We start from the raw sequence: 17,148 nt of genomic DNA, 5'->3' as shown, positions 1-17,148 counted from the left end.
CTATACTCAATATCTAGACCCCTTGTCAAATCACCTATTTCTTTCCTTACTTGCCTGTGGAAACTATCTTTCTGTAAGCAAGTTTGCTTCTCAATACACTAGAAGACTAAATATCTGTCCATTGAATGTAAATTGCTATTATCTAAGAGTCCTATTTGTAAAAAGAAGGTAGTTACCTGTCTTACAGATTAGTAATAATCATTGCACTAGCTTCCATCGGGACCACTGCCCCTGAGCATCTACAATTTTAGCAAAAGAGTCTGAACATACATACATGTTCAGTCATATAGGACTTTTATAGTAAGAAATTTTTGGAGGTCACTTACATTTCCTAAGTTAACTTTGTCTGCAGAGTATGCCAGTGCCTCACATCCTGTTGGATTTTTCATTTCACTTTTTAATTTACCAGTGATAGATAAAATATGTTCAGGAAGAACATAGTGTTTCTAAGTGTATTTAGTGTAATTTCTTGGTCTGTTTAGTGTAATTGCTTGACCCTTGTTGAATAAATATAAATGCCTATGTTAATAATTCAGATGTTGTCTTTGGACACAGGAAGTCCAGAGTGTAAGAACTCTATCAGTACTTGAAAGATGTGTGATGTTTTTGTTCTGGTGAGTTTGTTTGTTTGTTTTTTCACATGCACAACTGCAATTTTCTTCTTGTTTTTCTTCTTTTCAGCCCTGTGACTGTAGCCTCGTTGGAGCCCTAAGTTCTCAGTGTGACTTAAATACAGGCTGCTGCTTCTGCCGCCCTGAATTCTCTGGGGATAAATGCACTGAATGCAGGTTGGGTTACTGGAATTATCCACAATGCATTGCTTGTCAGTGTGTCCTGTCTGGCACTGATCCACGGAGCTGTGATACAGATTTGGAGACATGCTCATGCGTTAATCATACTGGCCAATGCAGCTGCAAGGTAGGGCAATGAAGACTACAAGCTGATCTCATACCTGCTGTGAAATTTACTCCAAAATTCTTTGACATTTATACTTACACAATATGCTACAGTGCTGACTTATTTTAGTGAGTTTACTAAGTGGGAATCACCAACAGTTAAAATGAGTAGAATTCCCTGCAGCAATATCTATTTTTTTTCTGAGTAGATTGTGTACAATTCAAGACTACTAAAACAGTGACTTCATGACTTCAGTAAGACTTTTGGTATCATCACCACAGCCTTCTTGTTTGGAATTGTTCTGAGGAGAATTGCATTGAAAATTGGCTGGATTTCTGGGCCTAAGAAAAATTTTACATACAGTTGGTAGCCAGCAAGTAGAATACACCAGGGCTCATGTCTGAAGAGTAGAAATACAGTCTGTGTGCTGCTTGAAATCTGACACTGGAAAATACAAAGTCATGAATTCCAGCAAGGACATGGGCGAAGGTAAGAACATGAAGTGGAACAACCCCAAGAGTCAGTATAAATTGGGAGGTAAAATGCTGAAGAGTAATCTACTGAAAAGCACATATCTGTTATGGGAGATGACAAATCAAATATAAGCCAACTTTTCACTTTCATTGTGAGTCAGAAAATCTGCTTACTGAGCTGGTTTGAGATCAAGGGAAGTCTTCATCCTAACGTGTTGCACTTGGGCTGCGGCAATCCGAGATATTTATATAGAGTGGAGGAAGAACTCCTTGAAAGCAACCCTGCAGAGAATAACTTGGAGGTCCTGATGGACGAGAAACTGGACACGAGTGAGCAGTGTGCATTCACACCTTGAAAAGCTAACTGTGTTCTGGGCTGCATTAAAAAAGAGGTGGCAAGCAGGGAGAGGGACGTGATTGTCCCCCTCTACTCAGCTCTTGAGAGGCTCCATCTGGAGTACTGCGTCCAGGCCTGTGGCCCTCAACACAAGAAAGACAAAGAAGAGCTCTTGGAACAAGTCCAAAGGAGGGCCACTAAGATTATCAGAGGGCTGGAGCACCTCTCCTGTGATGAAAGGTTGAGGAAACTGGGCTTGTTTAGGTTGGAAAAGAGAAGGCTCCGGGGAGACCTCATTGTGGCCTTAAAATACTTAAAGGGAGTGTGTAAACAAGAGAGGGAACTGCTGTTTACATGGGTGGATAGTGATAGGACAAGGAAGAACGGTTTTGAACTGAGACAGGGGAGATTTAGGTTAGATGTTAGGATGAAGTTTTTCAGTCAGAGTGTGGTGAAGCACTGGAACAGGTTGCCCAGAGAGGTTGTGGATACCCCATTCCTGGAGGTATTCAAAGCCTGGCTGGATGAGGCTCTGGGCAGTCTAGTTCTAGTGGTTGCCCGTGGCAGGGGGATTGAAACTAGATGATCACTACGGTCCTTTTCAACCCAGGCCATTCTATGATTCTATGATCCTTCCTCTTCTACTCAGAGTACTTTGAAATGGCAGTTTTAAATTCTGTTTTAAAAATATAGAAGAACAAGAGAAGGGCTAAAAAGAGACTTAAGGCAGGTGGTCTATAAGTATACACTGAGGGAGAAGGAACTGGACTCTTCTACTCTGAAGAAGGAAGAAAAGCTGACAGAATGTAGTAGCAGCCTACAGCCACTTCAAAGAGTAATCACAAATATGATAGAGCCAAGTCCTTTTTGATATTAGCAAAAGGTGTTATAGAATCAACAGATGCATATGGCAGCTTGGGAATTTTGGACTGGACATTAGGGAAAAAATCACTAGGACAGTCATCAAATAGATTATCCAGAAAAGTTGTGAAATCCTCATTTTTTGACATTTACATGTACTGACTAGCTGCTAACATGATCGAGTTTTGATCTTCATGGAAGATGTTTCTAAAAATTGCTTTAAGAGGTTGCTTATGCAGTTTTGATTCAGGGACTGTCCTGACACAAAGAGTAAGCAAAATTCATGAGTAAATTCAAAAGGTATAATTGCCAGGTAATTCTTTCATTAATTAGACAACATTCACTTCATTCTGAGTTAAAGCATAGATTCAACAGAGAAACTGTAAAATCAATTAGAGGAATGTACCTCTGGAGATTATTAAGGTCATCTCCTTCTTTGAAGGAGACTGCTGAGGTAATATTTCCGAGGATGGAGGTTCCATAACCTGTGTGAGAACTCCTTGGCCACTGTACTGTTTTTTGGTGTATTTGAATAGAACATGTCCTATTCTGTTTTCTAAATACTGATTCATTTTATGGTGGGACCATAAAAAAACGGAAGTGAAATGTTGACAAGCACCTTTTGAGAAAAAGCTGTTTCCTGGACTGATGAGCAGTGCTGTGTATCCTATGTCATCCACAGAAATGGAAAAATAGAAGTTCTTCAAATTTTTTTTCAGACTTTCTTCATGTGCTTCAGCTCCACTGACTATCTTGGTGTCTCTTTTCTGGATTAAGTCCACTGTACTTTCTTTCTTGTAGGTCTTCCAAGCTCAAAATAGAACTAGTGGAGTTTTACAGCATTTTGAAATAGAAATATTTCTTTGCTGATTATATTTCTGTGAATGCAAATTAATAATATGTATTCAGCTGATATGTACTGATTAAAAACTGCAATTGACACAAACCAGTATAAAGTAAGTAAAAGTCACAATTTATGACAAAAATGAACTCCTGTTATAGCAGGAGAGAATGGACTTGCGAACGCTCAGAATCTTCTTTATTGGCCCTGACTTAAAGCATTAAAATTTAAGATAAATACAATATAAGAGCATTTGCTCATGGTTGCATGTGGAAATGAGGTTAAAATGGTAAATCCCCAGGGAAAGTGTTGGTTTCCATTTATAAGGTTGATTTTCTTTTTTAGGTTGACTTCTTGGTATTACTGTGAAGAAAAGGAGAAGGAAAAAAAAAAAAAGAGAGAGAGAAAGAGAGAGAGAGACCACTGCTTTCATAGTGGCAATTTTTTTCAATACCTTGGTCTCTGTATAAAATGGCTTTAAAAGGCTGTGAATAAATTAATGCTTATCTAGCCTATCTAGGTTTGCTTTTTATTTGGACTAATTGAAAAATGAAAATAAAAGCATTGACATTATAACAGCGAAACTTTTCAGCCTTGTTAATACAGTTCAGTGATGTGGAAAACAATCAGATGAAGAGGGGAAAGCTTTTCTCCACAATATTACTATTAAAGTATGTTTCTCAGCAAGAATATTTAGTACTGTAGCTTAAATGTTCTAACTAGTCAAAACTAAATTCCTTTTAAACAAAAGGTTTGATTAATCCAGGCAGTTTCATAAGGACATATTGTTTTCTTATCAGTCATTTATTTAGTCTGCTGTATCCAAAGTACCATTTGATCTTTCTGTGAATGCAACTGTCACCAAGGAACCAGTGGATGCTCAGAGTTACCTAGTGGATACATCTGCAAGTGTTACTTTTATATTGATCTATATGTTTGCGTACACACATGTTAAGAGGCTGGAAAGCTTATTGAAGCTCCTTACACTTATACTATTATTAATATTGTTCCATTTTCTTTTTCTTATTATTGCCTGAATTAAACCTTGCATTATTTTTAATGTTCTCTCTATTCTAGGCCAATGTGGAAGGTGTCCATTGTGACAGGTGCAAGTCTGGCACATTTGGCCTCTTTGCCAGAAACCCACTTGGCTGCAGCAGCTGCTATTGCTTTGGCTTGACTACACAGTGCAGTGAGGCAAAGGGGCTTATCCGCATGTGGGTGAGTAGGGAACTGCTGAGCCATGTAATGAGATAATGTTGTTTCCTGCTGGCATATTTTAATCAAGCACTGAGAAGTAGCTAGAAAATGGCCAAACATTTAAGCAGTCATTTTCCTCCTTATAATTTGAGAAGTGGAAAGAGTAGAATCTTCCATTAGAATACCAGGGTCAAAGCATTAGAAGTAAGTAGCTAAGAAAACTAGTGATATGATAGCAGATCAATGTAAAGCTGTTAAAACCTAGGAGCAGACAAGTTAGTTGTGTAAGGGGAAATGATGCACCATTTCAACATAATCCCTGGTATGTGATACGCAGTTTACCCACATGTATTCAAGGATCATAGATACTTCTCCAGAATAGATTTGCTATAGTCCAATCTGTTTATTTCCATTACTTTTTCTAAAATTGTTTTTTTTAAGAGTGCTTAGGGAAGATGCTGCCATATTTAGGTCTGGGAATGGAAATCCCTTAGAGAAAAAAAAAAAAGAGCTCTCCACCTTCATGTGGAAAAGGATCTTGAGACCTATGTTAGACTGTCAAGTAAGACAGACTGAATGTCTTCAATTATCTTTACAACAAACGCAAAACACACATTGAAATCACTACTGTCCATCACATCACATGTGGCAGCAAAAAGAAATAGCGTTGTTTAAACCTCCTGATGATCTGGTTTGTCTCAGTTAATTTCCTCTCTTATTTATACTCACATCTAAGCGAGTGTGTGTACACAGCTCATCTGGTTTTTGGCTCTGTGATGTGTTACAGAATTGGAATTGATTCAGAGTTTTAAACTGATTGACACTGAATTCTTCCAGCTGCTAGTGGTTATTCCAGATGCTATTTCAGGTGCCTCAGATGACATTAGACATGTTTAGACAAGCGAATCTTGTCCTATATGACAGTAACGCTTTTCAGAAATTCAAATGTGTTGACCCCTTTCTTGATGTCTCAAATACAGTTATGACAGGAACACAGGAAATCTCACACAGGGCTAGCAATTGTCAGGGATGTTTCTTGTTCAGTCAGTCCATGCTGTAAATGGAAATAATGAAACACCGTAAATACAGCACAGAGCTTGGCTGAATTTCTCACAACCTGATCCCAAACTCTTGAACATCCTGTTGATGGACTGACTGTTAGAAATAAGTTTTTACATTAGTTTGCTTCTCTTTCCTCACTCTTTAGGAGGCAGCAATTTTGATATTGGTCTTTTTTGTATTCACACATTTCCTGTGATACTTCTGTCTGAATAGAATTACTAAGACACATGTTAGAGTTTTTGATCAAAATTACCCATAACATTGCATAGAAGTACAAAGCGTCAGATGTTGTTTCACAGTCAAGTGTTCACGAGAAGTATGCTGCATTGTAATTCATGTTTCTCACACTTAGAACAGAGGAGGCCCAAGACTAAAATAGTACTATGAAAATCAAATTAATCATATTAATGTAATTAATGGGATCTCAACTAAGAAACTCTTTCTACCAGTGCTAATACACTCTTTTTAGAATGAGGACAGAGTGCAAAATGCTTGAAAAATACATCATTATTATCACTATTTCTCCATACCTGTTTTTTGACAAGTAGTTAGTGATGTGAAATGAAAAAAACCTACATATGTGTATATGTATGTGTGTGTATGTATGTGATTTAAAGTGTTAAAAATTAAAGACAAACACTTATTTCCTTAATGGGGAGAAATAGATTTGATTTTCTTATTATTATTTTGAATTTGCATAGGTGACCTTGAGGCCAGAGCAAATGGTTCTGCCGCTGGTGGATGAAAACCTTCACCAAAGCACTCTTTCAGGGATTGCATTCCAGCCTCCTGAAATAGTAGCAAATATAGACCAGGTGATGCAGATTCTTCGTTCAGAACCTGTTTACTGGAGGCTTCCAGAGCAGTTTGAAGGACGAAAGGTAAACATTACAATCCACTGAATATGTACATGGCTTTTTTTTTTTTTTTAATTATTTTTTATATTTGTATTTTACAATATGTTCATTTCTCATCCTCTGGGCATGTCATTACACAGTGGAAAGAACTTGTCTCCAGTATCATGGAAATCTATAAGTCTGTAACACCAACATTTTTTATAATAGACAGTTACTGTCAGTAACATGTATGATTTTTCTACTGGACAAATTTTCTCATAAAAACCTTATTTAAGTAAAGTAAGCTTCATTAACTAATATATTTCTTGCTACTTTTTGTTTTTCTCCATTTTGCCACTTCTCTAAAATGCCATGTATTTTTAAGTGATGCAGGAGAAAATGAATGAAATAAACCTCCTATTGGAGGCTTATTATTATGCACCATGGTATTGATATTTATTTTGTATTTTTGGTACTCTTTGGTTGAAGAGAGTTGCATGTTCCTTGCTCTAGACATAAACAACTGGGCATGCAAAGGCAAATCAAATGAAAGAACTAACACTTTTTTTGTTGTTGTTTTTAATAGCACTGTATAATAACAAATTACTGATCGGTACTTTCAAGTGCAGCCCCTATCCCCAGACAGTTCTACAAGCATGTACTGCTATTTTATATCACTCATGCATTAATCAGGTTGTGTACAGGTGCGGAATGTATCTAGCTCCTACATATGCCCTGAGAATTATTTTTAGCCGAAAATGAGATTTATTTTTGAACTTTGTGTTTTGCTTTGTTAGCTGACTGCTTATGGAGGGAAACTAAAATATGCAATCTACTTTGAAGCACGAGAAGAAACAGGTTTTACTACTTACTACCCCCAAGTGATCATCAGAGGTGGCCCTCCCACTCACACAAGAGTTATTGTCCGGCATATGGCTGCTCCTCTGATTGGACAGCTGACAAGGCATGAGATAGAGCTGACAGAGGTAATGCTCCCATCTGCTCTTTCACTGCATCATAAGCACTGGGTTCTTTTCAATACTCCTAATAATGTTTTGTTGTTTTTTTTTTTTTTTTTTAATTAAACTGTTTTTCAGCATGAATGGGAATATTATGGTGATGGCCAAAGAGTGAGAAACATTGTACCCTGGGAATATCAGGATGACCCAACAGTCAACAAGACCATATCTCAGGCAGATTTCACATGGAAACATTATGCAGATGACTCGAGGCCGAGTAGAGTTGTATCCCGGGAAGACTTCCTGAATGTGCTGTATGATGTTCATTACATTCTTATTAAGGCTACTCATGGCAACATCATGAGGCAGAGCAGGTAACTGCTTCATACAGTCATCTGAAATAGTGTAGTAGTCAGAGATAAAGTGATAGAACTTCCTAACAGAATTTTTATTCAAAATATAAGCAGCTACTGAGAAGAACAGAAGGATTAGAAGCATAACAAAAGATGGAGGAAGATGAAATTTTATTTGAGAGATAATTTAAATCATAATAAGTAAACAAAATCTTTATTTTCTGGACCCTTTAACGAAAAACATATGCAAGTATACACATCCTGAAACAATCTAGAAGTATTTTTTGAATAAATACCTTCTTTTTGGAAATATACTGCTGTAATAAAACATAAATGAAAGAATTTTCTCTTGAAAGTTGAAACTAACTTAAATAGTAAAAAAAAGAACAGTATGTTTTCCTTTAACAAAACTTAACTTAATCCATTATATTAGGATAAATTCAATATTTCCTTTTTTATTTATTCATTAATGAATTTGATGATTAAAGAGAATGCCTACTAAATTTGAAGTGGGCAAGAAATTAGAAAGCAATATAAATATATCAGATGGCAAAATAATAGACATTGTACTGAAATCTGGCTGCAGTCGAATGGTCAAGTATAAGATTTTATGCTTTGAAAGAAGTAGTCAATTAAAGAAAATAGATAAACAAGGAACAACTTCTTAGTTACCTATTCCTCGAAAAGGGATCTGTTGTTTACAACATACTGCCAGATGAATGTGATTCAGTAACGATATTGTCTAGAAATGTAAATATTCTACCTGAAATATAAGCAGGAACATTCTGCAAAGTACAAAGAATTAATCTTTTAATTAAAACCAATGCCAGTAAAATCAAAGCATCCAGTTTGAGATGCTCTGATTCAAGAAATAATGATTAAAGCATTCTGAGAAGAGTGGACAACATCAGAGGTCACAAAACATGGTCTTTGAGGGAAGATGTAAAGAACCAAACTTGTACAGAAGTTAGACATTTTCTTAAGGGGCATAAAATGTTACCACAAAAAGAAAGAATTAATTCTCTGTTTCCATGGTGTGCACGTTTAAAATAGAAATGAGCTTGATCTTCATAATGAAAGATTTGCATTGGACATATGAAAAAATTTCCTGGGAGTTCTGGAATAGATTGCATAGACTATTCTTGAACTTTTTGATAAGGAAATTGTTATATCCTTTGTAAGCAAAAATTTAATAGCAAGAAAGCAGGGATAATTGGAGATAAACCCCGGAGGTCTCCAGAAGTCCTTACTATGATAGAAGTCATAGAAGTGATAGGCTAAAATCATTTCTAGATTGTTAGGTTACAAATTTGTCTATAAGAACATTGCTTTTGGAGCTTATGAGAGTGAATACTAGGAGCAGATATAATGCATCTTTGCAGTACTGTCTAAGAGGAAACATATAGAAATTGAATATGAGTCTGACTTGCACTAGGCAGATGCTAAGTATTAATAACAGAGGCCATAAAAGTTTTACACTGAGATTTTATTTATTTTTGGCATAATCTGTTTAGTATGTTGTATTAGAAGTATAAGGAACACCTATGGAAAAGAGGTATGTAACTCCAATGTAATATGGAAAAATTTGAGAAGTATTCTCTATGTACTGTATCTGCTTCAGCTCACCCTTCCCTGCAGGAACTGCAGATTCTAGATCAGCTGTGGAAGAAAAATCTGAATGCTATCTGAGTTTGAGCATTACAATAAGAGTTATTCAAATGGACTTCCAGCTTCATGATTTTGTTCTGAGATTCTTGTGATCATCATAATTGAGTTACACTTGCATTGTAATATGCCATCATTTCATCAGGGTTACCTAGTTAATGAGGCGTATAACAGAACAGAGAATGACTTCTGTTTCAGGGCAGGTTTGCAGAGTGGACTTATCAAACCAAAATTTATTTTTATAGCATCACATTTCACAGTGTAACATTTTATACGATAGCAGGACTTAGTGAATAGTTCAGTTGTTTTCTCTGACAACTCTCCACCCGAATTCAAAACCTGTAACAGAATATCAGTCTGGATTTTGTAGGTGGTTATATTGCAACAGATTTTTATGATCTCCATTTATTTACATAGGTAACACGCATCCCATGACATCTGAGTCTTTAAGCAGAAAATAATCATCAGGATATATGATAATTTTTTTCAAGACAGTACCTTGACTGATTTTTAAGGTAGTTTTGCTTAAGTCCACAAGGTACATTCCTCAGAATGTTCGCAGAAACTAGTGGGATATTAACTTGAGTAAGAATTGAAAGCTTATATTAAAAGCAGGCTGTGAGACCGTCTAGAGGACAGTATTTAGGTATGTGCTTTACTTTAAACAAACATTTGAATTAAATAACATATGATAAAACATTTGTTTAAATAGTGTGTTATACTTTCTAAACAAGGTTCTAAACTGGTAAAGCTTCTCTTTTTGACTGTGCATAATAGAAAAGTATAAGGTAAAGAAAATTAGGATGGGATTAAGAACATACCGTGTAATGTTCTTTTATTTCAGTTTCAGAGTTTAAAAGATGTAGATAAGTGATAAGCTGTAGGAAAAACATTTAAAATTCAAATTAGCATCAGAAGCTGAGAAAAGAAAAATAGCTTAGTCCTAGTATTGGCAATGTATTAGTTATATTGCATAGCAGCAATGCTAATATTTCAGTCTTGGTTTGGTTTTTTTAGTGTTTTTTGTTTGTTTTACTTTTCGCTTCTGAGCTGCAGCATTACTAGTGATTTAGAGATTTTTGCTCAGAATCTAAAGCCACAATTTTTTTTCCCGTAGTGTTCCTTTTGTTGCCCTCATTTTCACATTCAGTACTGTAAGTTGAAACATTTCTTTCATTAGATTTTGCTTTTCAGGCAGCCAGGTTGTGATAATAAATTAGTTTCAATTGGAAATACACTTTCAATTAGACTGTTTTGAATTATTTCAATATCCCCGACACTGATCAGGTAGCAGTTAGTCTGCTTCCTATTAGCTGCTTTCCAAGAGTCAGCCAAGCCTGACAGTCCTTAAGAAACATTTTCACACAAACAACATGTAACTTTGTGAGCATATTATTATGTAAATTCAACTTTCTGACCAAAAATAGTTTTTTGCAGCGCACCGACCATTGTCTCAGCCTTGACAATGATGGGGAGGCAGATTTCATTTAGTTTTTCCATTTAATATACAGAGATTTCAATGTAGGTTTGTATTGACACATCAGATCTAAATATTTTTGCCCTCTTCAGTCGTCGTCTTTGATCTGGCTTCATTTATTTGTTCTTTCAATTTCCTTGCTCTACTGAACTCATTTCTTCAAGTAGCAAGGAGAGAGCACAGGGTTAAAGTTTCTAGATGATTTGGGGATTTTGCATTCACACAAGATATTAAAAGATATATCTCTATTCTACTAAGCTCAGTCTCAAAAGTCTCATTTATTTCAACAGTGAGCTTTTACTTGTCTCATAGTCATGTTGACGTTCGTTCCTAGTGGCCAAAGTGCCAAACAGTGCAACTCAGTAATCAGTGTTTGGGAGTAAATGAGTAGACTATGAACATGAAGTAGAGATGAGCATTTCTTTGACCTTCTCTGCATTAAGCCTATGCACAGACACATATACAGACTGTAGCAGCACCATCTATGTTTATTCAGCTAATTATTCACAAGCTCTTTGACATTTTCTCTTACATGGACATTATATTGGAGTCCCTAAAACTTAACACCATTCTGCCCTTCTTATTTATCAAAGATTTTCAGTAGTGGAGAGGTCAGAGTTGTTGGGAGGCAAGGATAATCTTAACGCAAACAAGTATTTCAGAAATTACTACCATGAAACATACCCTTTCTGATAATACTGGATGGTTCTGTAGTACTGTAGCAGGATTTTTTGTTTATTTGTTTGCTTTAAATTGTTTGCTAGATTTCAATTATCTAGACGATCCTACAGATTAAAAAAAAAAAAAAAAAAAGTTATCTGGCTACAGATCTTAAAGTTCTTGGAAGGAAAAAAGAAAAAAAAGGAAATGTAACCTGTGGTTTCAAGTCTGTTTAGCAGCATGTTTAGGCTACTTTATTTGCTGGATATATATTTTATTTTATTTTAATAGTTGCCTCATTAAAAACTCATTTAGTAAACAATTTTATTGCTGTACCTATCATGAATTGGGACTGCATTTAATGTGTGTCTTTGATTTCTCAATGAGTCCTTCTGAATGAAAAATAAGATTTGATCTATTGCTAATAGTTTCACTAAAAAGAGATGAAGAAAAAAGAAAAAAGCGTTAGGAATAGCAAAAATGTACTCTTTTATCTCCTACAAGCCAAGAAGCCTACAGAAAGCCAAGTAAGGCAATATTCTGCCATACAAGATGAACTGGTTTTGAGTTAGTGCTTCACTACTCTTACTGAAGATGGTTGCTCCCTTTTTCTTTCAGGATTTCTGAGATCTCAATGGAAGTTGCTGAAGGTGGCATTGTTTCTGGAATGACTCCTCAGGCTAACTTGATTGAGCAATGTGACTGCCCACTGGGTTATTCTGGTTTGTCTTGTGAGGTACGTTAATAATTTTACTTTCAGTAAAAGTATTTCTGCGCTCTATGTTCCAATTCTTAGTAAGGTGTGACTAGCAAATATTGTGTAGATTCAGTTAAATGAGATAGATGCTCTCAATATCTATCTTACAAGGAATTTTAGCTTTTTTTTTTTTTTTTTTTTTTCCTATTAAGTAAATATGAATCACAATGTGTGACTGAGGCTGACCAAGTTGTTTTGGGCAAATGAGAGCTTAATACTATTGTATTTATGTACAATACATTGTACTATGTTGTTGTGTTTTAGTGAGGCCGTTATATGCAATACATCTATAATACCTTATCTGTCTAAAGATGAAACTATAGGCATAATTTTATCAAGGCCATGATTCATAGCATCTGTGGAGAAGCACAAAACACAAGAAGTCTCTATGTCCGTACACCTGAATGCATGTAAATGCACACACACAAGAAATTAGTGTTTCAACTTTTGCTCTAAAGTGCAGTTGAAGTGATTTGTTCTTTTGTTATTGGTTTTGTTGTTGGGTTTTGGTTGTTTGGGTTTTTTTTCGAACTACTGAAATAGACTAGATTTTCCCAGGAAAATATATGGTAATGTAATTAGAACTTTATTTTAATTCACACCCGAGGTAGAATAAATATATCAGTTGCAGCCTTCATACTTTGTGCCTAATTGTGCAATCTTCACATGCTCACAATGTCGTTTATTTTTCGTGTTCTTGGTGAAGGTTATGGTATATTTTTGAAAGATTTAATTTCAACAGGGAAAAAGCATTTGATAACGAGGCATTTTTTAAGCAAATGCTGGTAGAGTGCATGTATCTATTTCATGGTTTATCCTGCAAATCCATTGTGAGGACTAAGTGCAGAACAGTTTTTACTAGAAAGTGAAAAATTCAGAAATTTCCTATATTGTTTTTCTCTTAATTCAGAAGCAGGCTGAAAAAAACAGTGCTAAGAGTTTTCCTTCTGGTTACTTCTAAAAATCTTCCAAGCTAATGATGAAAAATATAGTCTACTACTTTATCTTTTGTAAATGTTCCATTTCATCTCAGAGTTGCTTACGTCAAAATAGATGACAAGAATTTCTGCTGCGTATCAGAAGGAAAAATACAGCTAAAGGTTAGATTTTATTTTGAGGATGTACCATATATTTTTATCCCAATCCTAAAGTCACTGAACTTGTAAACCTGTGCTATGTAATATTTTATATTTGGACAAGGATTTCTTTGGGGATGAACAGAGAGGAAAAAAATAGTAAATTATAGTAAGAAACAAAATTACTTTCATATGAGATTATTTATCTAAATTGGAATTCCTCGCAAACCATGAAAAAGCAGATAGACTCTTTCTATGCTTCAGGGATCTTAATGTAGTCTAAGTCAAAATAAAGGAGAAAAGCAGAAGTGAGTTAACGTGCTTTCCATGTGATCAAAAGAAAATAATTGTGTTTATGCTTTTTCCATAACTTACTCCTGGATGTTTTGGCAATGATTATAAAACTGTCAGAGTGGAGTTGTTTGAATAGAACAGAACTGTCAGACAGGACTTGACTGGAGAATCCAGATTTTGATAATAAAAAATTGCTTACTCCAAATTCCCTTTTCTTTATTTTGTATCCACTGTACTGCTGTGTGGAAAGGTATACTACTCACACTCTTTCCAAAAGCACAAATTGAGGTCAACAGTAGGAAACAACCACATCGGTCCATCCTAGAACCACTGGGTGCTGGGGTTTATACGTAGGATGAGTGACTTACCCTAATGGTCTAAAATATCAAAATGGTCTTGTTTCTACTTTTATGCTTTCTGGGAGTTATGTAAGCACTTTAATACACTTGCATAATAAGCCTGAAATAAAGATCAAGTGCTGGATTTTGCGTGTGTCAGCATCACTAACAATATTTGAGTTGCTCTTAAAATTTTATTGCCAAACTTGGGTAGGAGAGACTTTGACAGATAAGTAAGATATGGGGCTAAAAGTCTCAAGACATGGAAAACCTTTAATATTTCAAATTCTCTACTTTTATAGACTTTACCTTATATAGCTATAAATAATGCAGCCATGCAGTCATTTTTTGATTGTCATCTGGTTTTTGCTTGTTATCCATCAGGCAGTATGTAGGCAGATATTAGCTTGTCAAACCTGAAAAACTCACCAAGGGTGAAGGAAATGGAATCTCATGCTTTCTCTCCACAGTCCATGCAAAATTTTTTTGTTGAAAACAAACCTTATTCTTAAGAAATGAAAGGAAGTTTGCTTGATGCATAGTGAGAGCAGTGAGGTGTTCGGCATTTGAATGAAAGGCCTCTCAAGCTGTAATATGAAAAGTCTGGTGCCAGTGGAGTGCTCCAGGGAGTTTTCAGCACTGTTTCCAATTAGGGCTGGCTCTTGTTATCTGCAAAGTACTGTATATTGTTTGTAACACAGGTGGAAGCCTGTCAGGTTCTTTTCATATCTTGTAAAAACTGATGATTGGGAAGATAAGCTTGCAATGCTCCCTATACTCCATTCACTCCATAACGATCTGTTTTCCTGTGCATCTTTTTTTTTATTGCAGTCATGCTCTCCAGGATTTTACAGGCTTCCAGCCTCACATGGAGGAAGGATAACTAGTCAGTCCCTAGGTGCCTGTGTTGTGTGTCAATGTCATGGTCACAGTGCTACGTGTGACCCTGACACATCAGTTTGTCAGGTACATTTGTGAACTTAATGTAGGTTAATCTTAATGTAAAATTAATAAGTTGTGTAAATGAACCAAATTAAAATAGAGGATAATTTAATCCAGTTTTACTTAAATTGTTGCCAATTTACTGAATAGAAAAAGTGAACTGTCCATCTTTAAAGTTTTCTTTTTGTCTAGTTTAAGATTATGCAGTACTTTCTTGCTTCTGAATTGCTATTTATGTAAAAATCTAACCCTGCAGATTAATAATCTGGAAAGGTGCATGTGTCTTGCAATAAACACAATGTTGCTCTTAAATGTAATAACACACATGACCTGATACAGGAAAACTGGTTTTTAATTGATTGTTTTTCCTTCTTCACTGACTAGAACATAAAGGGATGAATGGGTTAAAAGATTCCTTGTGATACATTTGGCCAGCTACAGATCTTCATTCATTCACCTTGTAAGGCCATATGTATCACAGCACACGTTTGATAGATGTTCAAAGCAAGCGGCCCCACTGCGAATCATATCAGGAGGAGAAAAACTTTGAATCTCAATTCATTTGAATGTCTAAGATTGGGAAGAAAATGTTGTCTGCTTCTTTTTTGTAATTATCAAATGCTGCTTTCATTCTGGCTCATTTCTCTGCAGAATTGTCAGCACAATACTGCCGGTCAGCACTGTGAGAGATGTGCATTGGGATTTTATGGCATTGTCCAAGGATCTCCAGAGGACTGCCAGCCTTGTGCTTGTCCCCTATCCATTTCCAGTAACAAGTAAGCATGCAAACGTATGACAAAGAATTACCTTTCCAGTAAGCAATAACTTCATTTTGAGCTCACTGCGTCCTTTCAAATGGCTGCAGGAGGACTGCATCACACAGAGTAGTACTAAAATGTTTTGTATCTACTCACTGCTAATTGATCTTCCCTTAAATGTCAGAAATTGCTCCCTTGTTAATTTGTGATTAATAAATTAGTAAGTGGTAGAAAATGCAATATTCAACAGATAATGAATGTGTGTTATAGAGGTATTCTCAGCTAGATCAGAACTCAAGTACAATATGGCCACAAGGGAGCTATAAAAAGTCCTGTGCACATATTTTATGTTGGTATAAATGTATTACAGTGCTTTTCTTCCACCACTATGGAATTTATTGATTTCTTATTTAATGTTACATGAGTTTTAGACAATTTTTGAAAGATAGAATAATTTAAAAGCAATATAGTTATTGCAGTATAAATTTTATTGGTCGATTTATGCTAATGAGCTTGGCTATGATATCTCAGCATGTGCTCCTAATAGATGGTGCTTTAGCACTTTAGATTTGTTTGCTGCTTTGCTGAAAAGCTCTTAGCTTTATTTGGAATCATATCATAGTTCTGCTCTGCAAAGGTTTGAGTTTAATGATTGTTCCATTGAAAGGTTGCAAGTGTTCTTTAAAATCATTTTTTCTGTGTTTTGTTTGACCTTTAGGATGTTTTGGGAGTATTTCAGCCAGTGTATCTTTGAAGTTTTTTTTTTTTTCCTTCTGTCTTCATTTTATCGTTTTGAAGTGGTTTGAGGTTTTCTTTTTTCTTTTTTCTTTTTTTTTTTTTTTGAAGCAGGGCATTTGTTTTGAAAACATCCATTGCTAAATACAATGTGATCTTTTCTCCAAGCAAGTACTTTTTACGAAAAATTCCAAACTTTGTAAAAACCAAAAAGAAAGCAACCAAAAGAATTATAAAAAAGAGATTAAGAAAGTGCCCCTCATCTTAGAAAATTAGAGCACAGTCTTGACTATAGGTTTTTCTTTTTTGTTGTTGTCTCTTTTTTCACAAGCATGTTTTCTGTTACAACTTGGTTATTTGTTTTACTTACTGATTTTAGAAAAGGCATCCAAGTCACAAAGAGTAAGATTAACTTCTGTGTGTGCCTTGGGTGAGTAGGCAAACTACTGAGCTGCCTCAGGATGAGAGAAGATGGTACACAAAGTACCTGTTCTTCTTGCAGCCATACTGTTTGCATTAGCCTAGATGTTGTCAGGGTCATGACTCTATAAAAGTGATTCTGACCTTTTTTCTTTCTTCTGGCCTTTTTTGTTTAAATGCTGTTGTAGGAGATAAGTGAATAAAACT

General features: G+C 35.5%; 1 protein-coding gene across 5 annotated transcripts in view; it reads left to right on the top strand.

Moving 5' to 3' along the window:
• Positions 1-17,148, top strand: part of LAMA2 (laminin subunit alpha 2) — a 337,231-nt gene that overhangs the window by 224,169 nt on the left and 95,914 nt on the right. For all 5 annotated transcript variants that reach the window (XM_085217335.1, XM_085217334.1, XM_085217332.1 and 2 more), the window contains 8 exons: positions 682-918; positions 4,487-4,630; positions 6,373-6,552; positions 7,305-7,493; positions 7,605-7,840; positions 12,240-12,357; positions 14,918-15,052; positions 15,680-15,804. In XM_085217335.1, the coding sequence (XP_085073461.1) occupies positions 682-918; positions 4,487-4,630; positions 6,373-6,552; positions 7,305-7,493; positions 7,605-7,840; positions 12,240-12,357; positions 14,918-15,052; positions 15,680-15,804 (1,364 nt within the window). The remainder of the gene's footprint in view (positions 1-681; positions 919-4,486; positions 4,631-6,372; positions 6,553-7,304; positions 7,494-7,604; positions 7,841-12,239; positions 12,358-14,917; positions 15,053-15,679; positions 15,805-17,148) is intronic.

The sequence above is a fragment of the Meleagris gallopavo genome, chromosome 2, assembly GCF_905368555.1.
Source record: "Meleagris gallopavo chromosome 2, MGAL_WU_HG_1.1, whole genome shotgun sequence".
Classification (NCBI taxonomy): domain Eukaryota; kingdom Metazoa; phylum Chordata; class Aves; order Galliformes; family Phasianidae; genus Meleagris; species Meleagris gallopavo.
This window is presented reverse-complemented; position numbering and strand designations above follow the sequence as displayed.